General features: G+C 44.4%; 1 protein-coding gene across 1 annotated transcript in view; it reads left to right on the top strand.

Annotated features, from left to right (window-relative positions):
- LOC306941628 (N-terminal EF-hand calcium-binding protein 1-like) overlaps positions 1 to 16091 on the top strand; it is a 37563-nt gene extending 21472 nt beyond the window's left edge. The window contains exons 6-12 of the mRNA XM_079527180.1: positions 4684 to 4942; positions 5305 to 5384; positions 10015 to 10068; positions 10445 to 10557; positions 11030 to 11107; positions 11493 to 11584; positions 13181 to 16091. Coding sequence (XP_079383306.1) covers positions 4684 to 4942; positions 5305 to 5384; positions 10015 to 10068; positions 10445 to 10557; positions 11030 to 11107; positions 11493 to 11584; positions 13181 to 13209 — 705 coding nt within the window. The 3' untranslated portion in view covers positions 13210 to 16091. The remainder of the gene's footprint in view (positions 1 to 4683; positions 4943 to 5304; positions 5385 to 10014; positions 10069 to 10444; positions 10558 to 11029; positions 11108 to 11492; positions 11585 to 13180) is intronic.
- The last annotated feature ends 1974 nt before the right edge of the window (positions 16092 to 18065 follow it).

Here is an 18065-nt window from a genome sequence, read left to right as displayed (position 1 = left end):
TGTCAAAGCGTAACCGTCTTTAAATAAATACTTTTTGAAATGTCTATGGGAAAAATGCATTGGGAATCATTTCCTGGGCCTGGCGTTGTCATGAAAGGGGGCGTGGACTGCGACGCTCTAAGAAATAACAGAAATGAACTCTAATGCGAATAAGCAAAATTAAGCAAATAATAAAGGTTACGAAGTTTGGTGCTCATTAGAGAGACATAGAATGACCACTAAGAAAATAATAGTTCACGATCAAGGACCGCACCACCAAATAAAGAAGTTTAACAACGTTTATTAACTAATAGAAGAATGCATGAAATGATTTACGAAACGAATAATGAACAGAAACGAAGATGACCCACGACGGGTCATCTGGCCATCCATCTGGTCATCAGGTAATTTAAGCCGAGGCTTCGGGGATCCGCCGTGCTCCCGGGCACAACAAACCCCCCTTAGGGACCTGTAAAAAGGAGAGGTTAGAGAGGGAGTAGGATGAGAATTAGGGTGGGGGGGGAGTGATGACGAAAGCGAGAACCGTGGGTGGAATGGCTCTTATATACGGGTGGAGGTGACCCGATTGGAGGTGGCTTGATAGGAGGTGGAGGTAGCTGGATTGGAGGTGTGGTCCTGCTCCTGAACTTCAGCTATGAGCTCCAAATACCGTATAGTTGCAGCCGTAGCCTATGGTTCTAGTTATATCCAGATAATCATATATCTGGTTATCTTATCGGAGAAATGATGAAACGTGCCAATTAGAGTGTTGGAAGTCCTGTTCTTTAACCTATTCTGGGCGGGAACCCCTTTTGGTGTTAGCATTATGTTATGCTTTAGCTATTGAAAAATAGCAGATCTACAAGCTCATAGCGCGCCACCGAGTGGCGCGCTACGAGCTTGTAGGTCTGATATTTTTGAAAAATCGAAGAATGACTGACATAGAAACATAGCTTTTTCAGAAAACTGTCAGGATGTAGAAGACATTTTTAGAATCTGATCTCAGGTCAGAATGGGTTAAGCCCCATGGAGCGGAGTGACACAGATGCCAACGGGATCATGTAGAGTGGATTAACTAGGTTGCTCATGACATGACTGAATCCTCAGTGAGGAGGGCCGTATAATGAGGACGCGATAAGCAAGGGATCGAAGTCAACGTCGAAAGAACGGCCACTGAGATTTAATCAATAGCAAGGCTCGCTCTCCATCGATTTCACCTGAGCCATGTTGCACGGCGAGTGGTAAACAGTTATTTCACTGTTTCAGGAGGACAGACTCGGGTGTTAACTAAAAAAAAAGGATGCTTCAGTGTGGATGCATATTGACATGTTTTTTCCCATTCCAGTTGTGTTCATTGCTGGCAGGAACTCAGTATGATGTTTGTAAGCGTACCAAGGTAGAGTAGAATGTGTCTTGTGCATAGTTTTCTTGAATCTAGCCTACCTACACATTATTTATGTCTATGACATATATGCATCCTCGGTGAGTGCAGTAGAGCATTATGATAGGCAATGTATTTGGCTAGCACATTTCAACAAGGCAATTCAAAGTCCTTTGCATAAACATTGAGCATTAAGACATCAAGACTATTAAGAGTGCACAAGAAATACATAAAATGATGTTCGAATGCAACAAAAATAAAAAGTACAGTGTAAAATAATTTACATAAAAAGTGATTACTACTGGTATCTTGAATTAGAGAAAAAGAGAAAATTTGATATGGAAAGTTTAATATGGAACAGTATGGTGGTACAGAACATAATGCTCTAGCTTGGTTAACTACTCCCCCTTGAAACAGAAAGTAATTAAATGTTTTCAAGGGGGAGTGGTTAACCAGGCTAATAATGTTCCACACTCTCCTGTATCGTCTCTCCTCTCTCTGTGTGCCCTCTCCGTATATCCTCAGTTTCCTGTCTTTTTACACCAACCCATCTGCAATAAAGCATAACACTGGCCCCAAAGAAATCTTCCAAAACAAATCCAAATGTGGACCTTTACAGGTACATCTGCTTACATTTGTTTCTCTGACTTAGATGAACACTGTGTAATATGACAATAAACGATGCTGACAAGAGCCCCCCAGCTCTCTGAATGGCCAGACATCACATGTCCTCTACACACACTGCACCACAGACACACACACTGCACCACAGACACACACACACACTGCACCACAGACACACACACTGCACCACAGACACACACACTGCACCACAGACACACACACACACTGCACCACAGACACACACACTGCACCACAGACACACACACACACTGCACCACAGACACACACTGCACCACAGACACACACACACACACTGCACCACAGACACACACACACTGCACCACAGACACACACACTGCACCACAGACACACACACACTGCACCACAGACACACACACTGCACCACAGACACACACACACTGCACCACAGACACACACACACTGCACCACAGACACACACACACACTGCACCACAGACACACACACACACACACTGCACCACAGACACACACACTGCACCACAGACACACACACACACACACTGCACCACAGACACACACACACTGCACCACAGACACACACACACACTGCACCACAGACACACACACTGCACCACAGACACACACACACTGCACCACAGACACACACACACTGCACCACAGACACACACACACTGCACCACAGACACATACACTGCACCACAGACACACACACTGCACCACAGACACACACACTGCACCACAGACACACACAGATGCTTATCAGCTCCTATCATCTCTTTTCTGCTCTTTATTTCTCTTTCTTGGTCCTTTCAAGCCACCCCCAGTAGTCCTGTGTCTTTCATCACAGTCTCAACATCCCTCTTTGGTGTCATTGTGTCTGTCTGTCTGTCTGGCCGCCTTTCTCCACTTCTTTGATTACGCCCTCTCCCCACTCTTCCCTGCCGTTGTCTCATGCATTTTTCATTTGCCACTAAAGTCAAAAGTCTCTCTTTCTGAAAAGGCGAGTCAACTCAAACTCAGATCAGCCGCCTGTAATCGCTGCAACGGATTATAAAAGGCAATGTTAAGCAGCGTTCAGAGGTCATCAGCACTACTCTTTATGGCTGTAGGGTGAAGGATCAGTCCTCCATGTGGCATGTACATGAACTCTGTTTCATACCACATGCACAGTATTGCACACTAAAATCTGGAATGTTAATATAACTCAGAGAACGTCGACATTGACCCGTTGTGGGGATGGATCGGCAGAAGAATATAATTGTTTATCTTAGACAGGACCAGACCAGAATATATGTCCTTTGATTAAAAAAGATAAAATAGAACTCCAGGGGGAAGTAAAGACGAGCAGAACTGGGGTTCACAAGGATGAACATCATATCTTCTCTGCTTAGTGCTCACACAAGAGCGGAGCAGGCAAAGTTGTAGAGAGAGAGACCCTATCAGAACACAGCAGCCAAACCGCTCAGCGTTACTGATCCATTAAATCAGGAGGATACATTTCATCAGAGCAATTCCATATACATACAGAATGTATTAACGTCATCTACAGCGACAGAGTACAGCATCTTGCAATGGGTCTGGTCCACAAGATTCGATACACCACCAAGATACCCATGTACCTGTCTAGATACTTCCTTAATGTTAACGAAGTCCACACCCACAACACCAGAGGGAGTGCAACGAACCATGTACAACCCAGATTCGGCACAAACAAGGGACTAAATTCTTTTCGCTCCTATGCCACCAAAATGTGGAACGCCCTACCAACTGTCATTAAGACATGCGAATCCCTTGACTCCTTCAAAACCGCTCTCAAAGGGCACCTACGGATGGCTGCAATTCGAAACTGGCCCCCGTAAAATCTGAATCCCCCCCCCCGCCCCCCCCTTCTTTCCCCTCACTGTATATATTTATTTTCCCTTTTTACCTCCTTTTTGATGAATTCCTGTTCTGTCTATAGAAGTGTCTATTTGTACGTCTCTAAATGTTTTGATGATTTGAACATGGTGGACCCTGTTGGAAACAAGTGTAATGCTTAATTGGGTCGTCCACTCACAGTTAACAGCCTTTGTATTGAGTTTGTGCTTGAAATGTACTGTAATTCTGCAAACTGTTAATAAATTCTTCAATCAATCAATCAATCAATCTCTTTCCATTTCGATCAATACTGAATCCGTCTTGGACATTTTGGTGCCTATATTAACCACTTGAACCCTAGCTTCCCTATAGAGAAATAGTGGCACAGGTCCCACAGATAGAAATCCCATTAATTTCTCCATGGATGAAAATACACAAAATAGACGAAGATCTATTTTTACCCCCTACTTTTTAAGACTGGACTCAAGGCAGCCGGGCTCCTTGTGAATTATGACCATAAAACATTTGATTCTGTCTAATATTTGGAAAACGCAAAAAAGGAAAAGCTACAAGACAAAGTACTAATTATTGTTTGGGAAAATAAAGTATGCACACATATTAGCTATTGGAAATTGCAGAGATGAGTGCTGTAACTAAGAACATGAATAGATGTGTGACTACTTCATCAATTCATACAACCAAAATGAAGGATAGAGCAATGGATAAATTCACAAAAAACATAAAATATGACTTTGTTTTTAAACACCACTTGTTTGTCACACACTTGGTTCTATTATCTGTTCTTTACATTATCATTCCTTCTCCAACTCTGCCATCCAGGAGTATCAGGGCTCCTCGGTCCTGGGCCAGTTTGTGACACGCTTCCTGCTGAAGGAGACCTCCACCCAGCTCCAGTCCCTCCAGTCGTCGCTGGACTGCGCCATGGAGGCTGTGGACGAGCAGAGCTGCACGGGGAAGAGAATGCTGAGGAAGCCAGAGGACCTGCCCGTCCAGAGGGCCGCCAAGCGCCCTGGCCGACGCATCCAGAAGAATATGTGTCTGTCTCCCACGGACCCCTACTCTGGCATGCTCACTACAGGTGCACAATTCAACTTTTAGTGTGCAACTGTTAATGCAACCGATTCTGCAACATAGTTGTACGAAGTATAAAGTTGTTAATCAGACTAATCGATTAAATTGATTATAAAACATTGTCATATATATATATATATATATATATTATATATTAAAAAAAAAATATATATATATATATATATATATATATATATATATATATATATATATCTTATTTTTTATCTCGCATTGATTCTTTTAATCAAAACGTTTATTTTTAAATAAAATGATCGCTTGTTGCAGCCTTATTCCATTTGACTCCAGCCATAACATCTTGGGGATTATAACGGACCTTGTTTGACTCTTATGTTGTGCTTCCTGGTTCAGGGGTCAGTGTGGAATCAGACAACCACTGGAGCTCCCAGATGAACCGGCTGCAGCAGCTCATAGACAAACTGGAGTGTGAGGTTTGTATGGGGCTTGGGTAGACAGTGTGAGGTTTGTATGGGGCTTGGGTAGACAGTGTGAGGTTTGTATGGGGCTTGGGTAGAAAGTGTGAGGTTTGTATGGGGCTTGGGTAGACAGTGTGAGGTTTGTATGGGGCTTGGGTAGACAGTGTGAGGTTTGTATGGGGCTTGGGTAGACAGTGTGAGGTTTGTATGGGGCTTGGGTAGAAAGTGTGAGGTTTGTATGGGGCTTGGGTAGACAGTGTGAGGTTTGTATGGGGCTTGGGTAGACAGTGTGAGGGTTGTATGGGGCTTGGGTAGACAGTGTGAGGTTTGTATGGGGCTTGGGTAGTATATATAAGTAGCCTTGCCGAGCCATGAGGCCCATAGGGCAGGAGCCTATCTCCTGTTTCTGTAGCGTGAGGCAGCTTGATGTACAAGTACACCCCCTGGACATGACGCTAGTATGACGCAGGGACTTACCCCATTCCAACCCTTTGATGCTGAGTGTCAAGCAGGGAGTCTTTGGTATGACCCGGCCGGGGATTGAACCCCGACCTCCCAGTCTCGGGGTGGACACTAACCACAAGGCCACTGAGCTGGTCTTGGGTAGACAGTGTGAGTATTGCTATAGAGGGCTTTACTGGTTCTGTATATGCCTTAAAATCCTCAGCCTTTATTTATCCATTTGTAACTCAAGAGTGTACAAACGTGTAAAGGATTTTACATTTAGCTCAATGACAAGAGATGTGACTCCTCCATGAGGTGATTTCATGGCATGACAAAGTTATGTTTAGGGCGGAATTGCTGCCTGAGGAAGAGTTCTTGTACTCAAAACGCGTTGCTGAGTCGTCTGTAAGATTTTAAGCCAATTGTTGTAAAAACGTTGTAATATAAAATATAGCTGTTTGAAGGCATTACAACTATTCTTTTACATTGAACAGTGGTCTCCCTCCTCAATACTTTTTGCAAGGGCAATAGCGAATGAAATAAATAATAGCATTTTCCATTTGATGGATGCTTTTATCTAATGAGTCACCACCGTACCAAGATGGTAGCCTTAGGGCTGGTCCCCAGGCACTGCCCAGTGGCTCGCTGCTCCAGATAGATGGTAGCCTTAGGGCTGGTCCCCAGGCACTGCCCAGTGGCTCGCTGCTCCATGGTAGCCTTAGGGCTGGTCCCCAGGCACTGCCCAGTGGCTCGCTGCTCCAGATAGATGGTAGCCTTAGGGCTGGTCCCAAGGCACTGCCCAGTGGCTCGCTGCTCCATGGTAGCCTTAGGGCTGGTCCCCAGGCACTGCCCAGTGGCTCGCTGCTCCAGATAGATGGTAGCCTTAGGGCTGGTCCCCAGGCACTGCCCCGTGGCTCGCTGCTCCAGATAGATGGTAGCCTTAGGGCTGGTCCCAAGGCACTGCCCAGTGGCTCGCTGCTCCAGATAGTGAGGGACCAAGATGGTAGCCTTAGGGCTGGTCCCCAGGCACTGCCCAGTGGCTCGCTGCTCCAGATAGTGAGGGACCAAGATGGTAGCCTTAGGGCTGGTCCCCAGGCACTGCCCAGTGGCTCGCTGCTCCAGATAGATGGTAGCCTTAGGGCTGGTCCCCAGGCACTGCCCAGTGGCTCGCTGCTCCAGATGGTAGCCTTAGGGCTGGTCCCAAGGCACTGCCCAGTGGCTCGCTGCTCCAGATAGTGAGGGACCAAGATGGTAGCCTTAGGGCTGGTCCCCAGGCACTGCCCAGTGGCTCGCTGCTCCAGATAGATGGTAGCCTTAGGGCTGGTCCCCAGGCACTGCCCAGTGCCCAGTGGCTCGCTGCTCCAGATGGTAGCCTTAGGGCTGGTCCCAAGGCACTGCCCAGTGGCTCGCTGCTCCAGATAGTGAGGGACCAAGATGGTAGCCTTAGGGCTGGTCCCCAGGCACTGCCCAGTGGCTCGCTGCTCCAGATAGTGAGGGACCAAGATGGTAGCCTTAGGGCTGGTCCCAAGGCACTGCCCAGTGGCTCGCTGCTCCAGATAGTGAGGGACCAAGATGGTAGCCTTAGGGCTGGTCCCCAGGCACTGCCCAGTGGCTCGCTGCTCCAGATAGATGGTAGCCTTAGGGCTGGTCCCCAGGCACTGCCCAGTGGCTTGCTGCTCCAGATAGATGGTAGCCTTAGGGCTGGTCCCCAGGCACTGCCCAGTGGCTCGCTGCTCCAGATAGATGGTAGCCTTAGGGCTGGTCTCCAGGCACTGCCCAGTGGCTCGCTGCTCCAGATAGTGAGGGACCAAGATGGTAGCCTTAGGGCTGGTCCCCAGGCACTGCCCAGTGGCTCGCTGCTCCAGATAGTGAGGGACCAAGATGGTAGCCTTAGGGCTGGTCCCCAGGCACTGCCCAGTGGCTCGCTGCTCCAGATAGTGAGGGACCAAGATGGTAGCCTTAGGGCTGGTCCCCAGGCACTGCCCAGTGGCTCGCTGCTCCAGATAGTGAGGGACCAAGATGGTAGCCTTAGGGCTGGTCCCAAGGCACTGCCCAGTGGCTCGCTGCTCCAGATAGTGAGGGACCAAGATGGTAGCCTTAGGGCTGGTCCCCAGGCACTGCCCAGTGGCTCGCTGCTCCAGATAGTGAGGGACCAAGATGGTAGCCTTAGGGCTGGTCCCCAGGCACTGCCCAGTGGCTCGCTGCTCCAGATAGTGAGGGACCAAGATGGTAGCCTTAGGGCTGGTCCCCAGGCACTGCCCAGTGGCTCGCTGCTCCAGATAGTGAGGGACCAAGATGGTAGCCTTAGGGCTGGTCCCCAGGCACTGCCCAGTGGCTCGCTGCTCCAGATAGTGAGGGACCAAGATGGTAGCCTTAGGGCTGGTCCCCAGGCACTGCCCAGTGGCTCGCTGCTCCAGATAGTGAGGGACCAAGATGGTAGCCTTAGGGCTGGTCCCCAGGCACTGCCCAGTGGCTCGCTGCTCCAGATAGTGAGGGACCAAGATGGTAGCCTTAGGGCTGGTCCCCAGGCACTGCCCAGTGGCTCGCTGCTCCAGATAGTGAGGGACCAAGATGGTAGCCTTAGGGCTGGTCCCCAGGCACTGCCCAGTGGCTCGCTGCTCCAGATAGTGAGGGACCAAGATGGTAGCCTTAGGGCTGGTCCCCAGGCACTGCCCAGTGGCTCGCTGCTCCAGATAGTGAGGGACCAAGATGGTAGCCTTAGGGCTGGTCCCCAGGCACTGCCCAGTGGCTCGCTGCTCCAGATAGTGAGGGACCAAGATGGTAGCCTTAGGGCTGGTCCCCAGGCACTGCCCAGTGGCTCGCTGCTCCAGATAGTGAGGGTGGGTCAAATGCAGAGGACATATTTCCCACTGGGGATCAATAACGTATAAATGAAGCATCGTGTGAGTTCATGCAGGCCACGGGAGTCATAATATGCCCCCGGCTGTAACCAACTGTCAGTCTGTTGATTGAATAAGTGTTTCTAATCAGCCATGGCATGCATTTCTATGCACCAATAGCCCTTTCTCATGACCACCAAACAGACTACTTAAATCAAATCAGGAGATCATGGCCAGACTAAAAAATCATTGTTTGTTTTTTCAATGGCAGATTCATCTGGTTTCCAGGCTACTGAAACACACATGCTTAACCCATTTTGACCTGAGATCAGATTCTAAAAATGTCTTCTACATCCTGACAGTTTTCTGAAAAGGCTATGTTTCTATGTCAGTCGTTCTTTGATTTTTCAAAAAATAGCAGACCTACAAGCTCGTAGCGCGCCACTCGGTGGCGCGCTATGAGCTTGTAGATCTGCTATTTTTCAATAGCTAAAGCATAACATAATGCTAACAAATGATAAAGATGACTACTGCACTGTAGGTCGGCTTTTGACGCTTAACTGTCTATGCTGCTGCCTGCGAACACTCACTTTTATTTCAAAGTCTTGCATGGCTCAAAGGTTAAAATCTCTTTCATATACCGTGCTTGTTTCTGCAACGCGCCATCATTTTGTACAATGTTGAAATTTGGACACTCGGAACATAAATTATGTTCTACCTATTTTTCCATACTTTTCATACTGTATGAGTAGGATTCTATTTATTAGCTGGTTGTATTGTGGTTTTCCTACTGAGCTACACAGTGAATGGAACCTGCCTGCTTACGTTATCATAATCAGGCAGCACTAAACACGTATTGGCATGATTACAGTATTAGTAGCAGCAGAGACTCAGTGCTCTGTTTAACCACTTGAACCCTAGCGTCTACTGTGGGGAGAAGATTGATCGAAATTAGCAGATCTACTGTACAAGTTTAAAAAAAGGAGAAAACCAAGTATAGATCCCTTTTTAAATGGGATCTATGTGGCTGGACATTTCCAGAGATTGGGAATACACTACACTAGCATTGAGTGACAAGTATCAAACCCCCTCAACTGTCCTTATCTTCACCATGCAGAGACCAGAACACAACATTTCAGAGCCGTGTCAACTAAGGCTGTTTCTGGGCTCATGCATATATACAGTTAGAGATCTCCTTCTTGCGAGACCCAAAGCTTTGTAGGCAGTAACTAGAGGCCATATGCTTGCATACAGTAGATTCATGGCTCGGCAGAGATTCATGGCTCCGCCAGGCAGCGACGTGGAAGGGGCTCGTTCCTCCCATCATGACATGACTGAAATATTTATGCTTCCATTTGCAGAGTCCTCATCTTGAACCTCTCAAAGAAGACACGTTAGCGGGCACATATAAATCGGTGAGTCAGATAATGTCCTACTCAGTGATGTCTCCGGTGTTAATTTAAGTCAGTATAACTGTATCCGCTCCATGAGTGAAATAATTACAAATGAACACTTGTCAACTCAAATATGTCACATCATCTTTTTATAATTCTTGGAACCTTACAGTGTATTGCTGTGACAGCTCAGATGGTATCATTTTACCAATACAGCTATTTGCTGATTGGTCAGGTTTCATTTGTATATTATTACACGTTTGTGTGTAGTTTTTGATATGATGTACACATTTCCCCACATTGGCTTGCCTTAGAACATTCAAACTATCACTTAAGATCATTTCAATACAATGTCATTCATCATGGGTTTGGTTAATTTGATGTCCACCCTGTCCAGAACATCCTTCTGGTCCAGAGACAACTGTCTGTGAAGGAGAGCGATATGGACGAGGTCCAACAGGCACTCAAGATCTATGAAGACGCCACAAGCAGCCAGCCCAACAATCTACAGTATGTAAACCTCTCCGTTTACATCTGGGTGCTGGCACTCTAATTTGACACCACTGATGTTGGCCATTTTAAATGACTCCAGTCCAGCCAAATTTCGAGGGATTGTCATTCTTTCCCTCTCACTAATTTCCATTATCTCTACTGCTTTGTCTTTGTCTTTGTTACTCCCTCCTCCTTTGCTTGTTCTGACTCTCTCACACACATTGTTTCTGTATCTGTCTGCCTGACTCTCATTTTGCTCCATCTCTCTCTTTCTCCCTTTCTCTCTCTCTCTCTCTCTCTCGCTCTCTCTCTCTCTCTCTCTCTCTCTCTCTCTCTCTCTCTCTCTCGCTCTCGCTCTCTACCTCTCTCTCTCTCTCTCTCTCTACCTCTCTCTCTCTCTCTCTCTCTCTCTCTCTCTCTCTCTCTCTCTCTCGCTCTCGCTCTCGCTCTCTCTGTCTCTCTCTCTCTCACTCCCTCCCACTGTACACAGTGTCTCAGTGCAAAACCTGCCAGACAGATCGTGCTTCATTATGTACGAGTTTTGGCAAGACCGTCTGTCCTGGATGAGGTACAGTACTGTAATTCTCAGTATAAAATATTATGTGGTTAACATTAAAAAAATAAAAGATTTAAAAAAGAACACACACACACACACACACACACACACACACACACACACACACACTTTATAATGGCTAAAACATTGAATATTGTGCTGCATTAAAGTAGACATAGATCCTCTTGCCAGACATTTTTTCCAAATGAGTCACAAACACCATCGGTATCCTTTAATCTCCCAACCACAAATTGACTTGGCTCGCACACAGCAGCTGCTCCTTAGTCTTTTTCTCTTGAGGTGTTGTTTGGTATTGGTTTTCGTTGCCGTCGTTGAGCTCGGACAGGCTCGTTTGCTCCATTGCTTTTCTCTCTCCCGCTCTCTCTTCTACTATCAGTTACCTGCAGTCGTCCATCAGCAAGACCTTCCAGCGCTGCATTATCGACTCCCTGGAAGAGGCTGAGGCCGTCTCCACCATGCTGCTCCCAGGTAAGGTGCAAGCAGGGCTGTTGGTCAGCACTTCTTCTCAACCTGTGGGAGAGAGGAGCGAGTGCATTTTCCGGCAGCGGCGTCGCCGCCAACTCGCTCCTTCTGGCCTGTGGGCCGTGAGGGTATTGCAAGTGGGCCCCCAAATAATTGGCAAAACAAAAGATTTAAATCCTAATATAACGTTAATATTATATATATTAAAAAAGGTATAATGTTTCATAGTGATACCAATGAACTTAAAGTAAAGTATACTATGTAAGTTCCCTTGTTCCCAGTCAGAACTTATTGACTGAAAATGCATGCCGGCCCTCCCACCTGACCACTTAACATCAGCAGCCGCTGTTAAGTGGTCAGATGGGTGGGCCATGATCCAGAAAAAGGTTGAGAACCACTTCTATTTATTTCTAAGATGTTCTCATCCAACTCCTCTGGCTACTTACATTAATCTAATGTGGCCATAAATAAAATAAAAACTAGCATAATTATGTCTTAATCAGTGCTATATGTTCTGGTTTTCCTGGTTGTTTTTCAAATGCTATTGGGTTATCGTCGCCTAATAGCAGTGGCCACAGGAGGCATTGCACAGATCAGATTCAGGCAGTGACACTTTGGGTGCGTTCGGATATGCGCACTGGGAATGTGCTCTGTTTTTTTTGTGCGCTGGGCGGTCACGTCACAGAACGCACAGAGTGACTTATTTACGAATGCCCAGTTAAAATTGATCTTTTAACCAGTTAAAACATGGGCCAAGGTAAATGATGGACTTGTATGAGGATGTACTAAATGCTTGCCTTCACTGCACTTACACTGGACAACCCCAACTTCTGAGTAGGGTCAGTCAGTGCGGGCACTCAGCACACCCGGGGCGCAACGCACTAGATTTTTGAACGACAACGCACTACAGATTGGTTAAAAATAACATTTTATTCATTCAAATATGTTCCAGATTGCAGCTTTAATAGCCTACAATGAATAGGATTTGTATATAAAACTTTTTATATCAAAATTAAAACGATGCATGAAATCTTCCAATCAATGGCACCAAACCCTTGGGCAGAAATAGAATTCAGATCTTTGCTGAGTGAAATATTTAATCTAATGTATATAGGGGGGCACGGTGGCGCAGTCGGTAGCGCTGTCGCCTCACAGCTAGAAGGTCCTGGGTTTGATGCAGTAATCCTGGTCTCTAAACTGCCTCCCCCTGGCCAGCCGGGGCGCCTGATGGAGGGGAAAGGAACTGGTTGGAATAACGTGTTCCTTCCAACCGTGTTATCTCCCCCGTCTGGTGAAAAGAAGTGGCTTGTACTCCTCATGCATAGCATAGGTTGCCAGGTTGTCAGAGGAAGTGTAGCGCCAAGGATTACATTAGATAATTGTCACTGGGTGACAAAATGGGTCGTGGGATAAACAAATTACAAAAAAACGAATGTGTATATACCGGTACAATGCAATGTCTATTTATAATGCCTTTTGGCAACTAGTGGCTAATCTTTTAGGAGGAATTATGTTTTGTTGTTGTTCTGTCCATATTGATTAGTTTGCCTTGAGCACAGAACTTAAACCAATGATCCTGAACTGTGGTGATCTTTCTTTCAGCTTCATGGTGGATTATGAACAACAACTGACATGGCCAAACCAATTACTTCAGTAAGAAGAGGAGATTGCATTATTGTTTTATCTGTTTTTTTCCTTCTTTTTTGAATGGTTTCTTTGATTTTACTTTAGCATTATAGCCGGAATGATTTCCCAAACACTCTGCTTTGCTGTTAAAAAATTTAAAAAATCGTTTTAACTATGACTAGCTGAAACGGTCAACAAACAAAAGAAGCCAATGATGCAATAATATTTGTGCTATTGGAAATCGTGTCACTTTCACGGTGTGACCATGTTTCTTACAAATTATGCTTTGAAATGTGTAAATATGAAATGCAAGAATGAAAAAGAAGATATTTCTGCATGTTTTCTTATTCTTTTCCAATAATCCTCAGTGTTAATGCATCCATGTGTAACTCCCAGAGGACTTTACTGTGCAGTTTATTTGTAGGTAGGTAGTCAAGTGTCACAGTTAACCCATTAAACTTAGCCATAAAACAAGCAACAACACATCAATCCACCAATCCCTCATTGCAAAATGCATACAGTGGAGGTAGGGCTGATCTGCATTTCCCCCAAGTTTGTTTTATTGTACAATGTTGTCTCCTCCAAAGCTGTGCTTACAAGCATTTTAGGGAAGTCGTGTTGTAGATGTTAGGTAGAATGTAGTGGAAGAATGGTTATGGTCCATACCGAACGTAGACAAGTTTGTGGTTTTTGGTATATGGTGTTAGGTATAAGGTTTTTAAAAACCTGTGCAAACGAGTTGGGCATGCCCCCTAGTGGTCTGTTTGCAGTGACTCCAATATTAGATGGTATTAGAAGTATGGTTGAAAACCCAAAAAATTGATAAAAGATATTTTTCAATGGATTCTGTTACTATTGGGTGTGCCAAATAAAATACTAAAACAATGTAGGACAAAATAACATCTGGAAAGGCATCATTTTCAAGATGCCGTCCATGATGGCTGCCATACAGTTTTATCTGTTTAGAATGAATGTGCATAAACAATGGACATTAATTTAACAGCTTGTCCAAACATTCTGGAATTATAGCAGTGAGGCTCGCTGGACACCTAATGCAGTGGTTCTCAAAGTGAGGTCTGGGGGTCCCCAGCTAAATTATTGATAGTAATAGGAACCTTACAGGACCTTAATGGACCTTACAGATTGCTAAATCCAAGGGAGTTCAAATGGAAACTACGGGTTAATTTGGTTCCATTTGTACACTCGAGTTGCAGTGTAATTATCTGCATATCAAACTGGTGGTACTTAAAATAAAACAAGTTTGAGAACCTCTGGCCTAATGAATTCATAGGTTGGAGAGAGGGCCCCCCGAGTCATCTCACTTTTGCTTTCTTGGACTGCTAGATAGGGACATGATTATACTATGAATGTGAAAATAGGAGAGCAATCTGCAACTGCAAATTACTGAGGCTTGCCTTGTGCAGCTGTTAAAGTGTGAAAATAAGTGTTATCTAGCTCTGTTATTTGTTCAGTAACAGGTCCAACTTTTAGATAGAACTGGAGACAGGATAAATAAGTCAAATTGGAGTTGATGATGAAACAAAACAAAAAAACTGCAGATAATATTGGAACCGGAACACTATGAAATGAAAGCTGATAAACGATATTCTCAATCCTGATAGGATAACATTGTTATTTTGACCTGAAAATGTATTGTCTGTATAATAAAGAGTTTGCATATGGTAATACTCACACAAGGTGGACGATAAAATAATGATTACAACATAAAACATAATACCGTTTGCCCAGCCATCTTTTGCTATATAATGGCCCTTTAATTGCTGCAGCAGCACTGTTGAACAGAAATGTGCATTGCTGCCCTTCCATCATGGGTTGTTAAGCAGAGACGTCGGGACAGATCGATTTGTGGGGGGGGAGCGGGACCCGTCACTGAATAAACACATTACTATCCGAATAGAGAGCTTTAACTTACAAAAAACATATTACTTACTACACACCCATTTTAATCTAAAAATGCCCATTCAGATACCAAGAAACCTGGTTTCTTGCTTACGGACAAATATGAGAGTTGGTGATGAAAGTGTGAGTGACTTATCTACACTTTTTGGACACCCTGTAGTTTGAAACTCATGTTTATTGTAGATTATACCATACTTGTGAGATATGAATTACATACACCCAGTTGTTAGATGAGTGGAAGTAGTGGAGCAACCACAGACAAAACAGAGCATGATAGCTTTTAACCGTGCAGTTTGTAGTTGTGACCACAATGAAAAGAAACCCAAAAGCCATTATTTTACATTCAATGTCTATGAAAGTATTTTTTTTTTTTTTTGGTACAAGTCAAATGCAAGTTTATATACATTTTGTGTACAGAAATTAAGGAAAAACTAAAGCAAACCTTGAGTCACATTATTACATTCTGTTAAAGGGGGATGAAATCCTAGGCTGATTTTGTCTGCAAAGTAAAACCATGGCAGGCCTTTACAGTATGTCTATACTGTATATAAGCCTATATAAGGCTGACAGTATAGTAAGTAAACCATGATCCTGACAGACCCATTATTGATTTGATTTGCTGCAGCTGTGTTGCTATAAGTAGCCTGCCCGGTTTTTAATATGCTTTAGAATGTGATGTTTACCCTGAACTGGAAAAACAAACAACACAATCGGCCCAGGGTCTCATGCCCCGGTAATAATCTGCACAGCAGGTATAGATATTATTAACGATAATGTATAAAGAAGTTATTGAGCATTGTTAAATCTAAATGTATATGTTATGATGCTGTACCATGATCATCGTGATATGGGATGAATGAATGTATCCACTAGCTCCTGTGGGTGTTCATTGGATATTTTGTAGTCGATATTAAAGTTGTCATGTGGATGTTTATTTTCTGGCATGAAATAAAGTTCATGGATTTGGCTTTCATTCATCCATTTATTTCAGCTTTAGGATGAGTGCATTGCAAGTGTATCAAATTGTATGAAACGCATGACAATGTTCTGTTGTAGTGTTGCATTTACCATCTATATCAGTTTTATATGTTCGATAACATTTTATGTCCGGTACCTTCATACAGTACATAGGTCTTGGCCTGGGTATAACATGTCTGTGCTGTTCATAATCAGCTTGCGTCATTTGCGTATTATTTTAGTTTGAAGGACTTGTAGTTCTTCCTTTAGGTTGTGTCAGAATCACGGCTTTCACATGAAAAGCTAACGGATGGAAAAAATAAAATCTCCCAAGAATAAAATTTCCTTCCCTTCGGCTGAATTAGCTTGACACTTTGATGATCTCTGTGAATATAATATTAATCTCATCACAGAACATAAGAGCTGAATCTGGGGCAATTAACTGGTTTTCTCCTCTTCGAACATGACTGTTGCTGTTGCAGCTGACAGCTTATGGCCACCACATCAAACAGTGCAGTATTAATACCATAAACTAATTTTGGAGGTAAGGCATTACTGGCCTTATTCCAGGACATTAGCCTGTGTGTGTGTGTGTGTGTGTGTGTGTGCGTGCGTGCGTGCGTGCTCAAATGATATAGTGCTTTGAATGTTTTTCATACATGCGAGTGACACTACAAAGTATGAATTGGACAATTGGATCTATTTCACTGATCTTTAAACTGTAGCTATCTCTATTCTGAAGTAAACAAATGGCACATCCATAAGCTCACAACGCATTCGCATTTGTGTGCCTGTAAATCTGCTATTTTGCGGCAAAGAGATTTGGACATAGAGGGGAAAATGAGTTGTCCTAGTATGGCAGGGGCCCTGTGGGACTGACCTGGGGTCAGTAAAGTAGGCATATACAGTATAGGGTTTAAATGGTTATTGGATGTGGCATACAGTTGGGTGCCACCGATATTGTCCCTTATCATTTGACCCATTTAGGCCTGACCTCAACATTTAAAAAAAATCCTTCTAAATCCTCCAGTTTTCTGAAATAAATATTTTCACGATTTTTCAAAAATAGCAGACCTACAAGCTCGTAGCGCGCCACTCGGTGGCGCGCTATGAGCTTGTAGATCTGCTATTTTTCAATAGCTAAATTATAACATAATGTTTAAAACACCAAAAGGGGTTCCCGCCCAAAATGGGTTAACTGTCCTTTTGCGCAGATCACGCAAAACTCAGCAAAAAGAAAAGGACAATATCGATGGCCTCCAACTGTAACTGCTTCAGTTTCAGTCTTTCACAGGGAGAAATGATTGTCTCCCACTGGATCTCAACACTCATATGTCTATTTTCTCCTGGGGTGTTCCTGAAGCGTTTTCAGAGATTAAAAAACAACAACATTGCAAGCTATGTATGTTCTATATAATGTACAGTATCATGCCCACTCATGTTCCATTATATTATAAATGTCAAGCATCCTTTGCTGTTTCTCCACCCCTGCATGAATGTTTTCAATGTCACCCATATGGCTGTCATGGAACTGCTATTTCATGCAATCTACAAGTGGAAAATTGCTTGGTGAGTCAGTGCAATTCCACACCAGATCTGATGGACACTGATTAAGTGTAAGGCAGCCATATGAGTAGACCAATCAATATGCGTTGGAATAATTGTGCCATATGTCCCCCTGGCGCTCTGGTTCACAGATGCTTCTTTGATCCTGAGTTTTTTAATAGCTGTGTACCATTATGCCGCTACTTCATTACTGACAGGTAAAGGAGAGAGAGAGAGATGGGGGGGGGTGGCTTGATGGATGGATATGGATACTGTTAATAGGGATTAGGGGAGAGAGAGAAGTGTGTAGGTTGATGGCTGACGCACGCACGCACGCACGCACGCACACACACACACCAGCCATATGTAACAAGCTACAAAGACTAGAATGATAGATGGAAGAGGAAGGAGCAAGGTGGTTGGGAGAACTAGAAGAGTT

Source organism: Electrona antarctica (assembly GCF_951216825.1).
Source record: "Electrona antarctica genome assembly, chromosome: 2".
NCBI lineage: Eukaryota > Metazoa > Chordata > Actinopteri > Myctophiformes > Myctophidae > Electrona > Electrona antarctica.
This window is presented reverse-complemented; position numbering and strand designations above follow the sequence as displayed.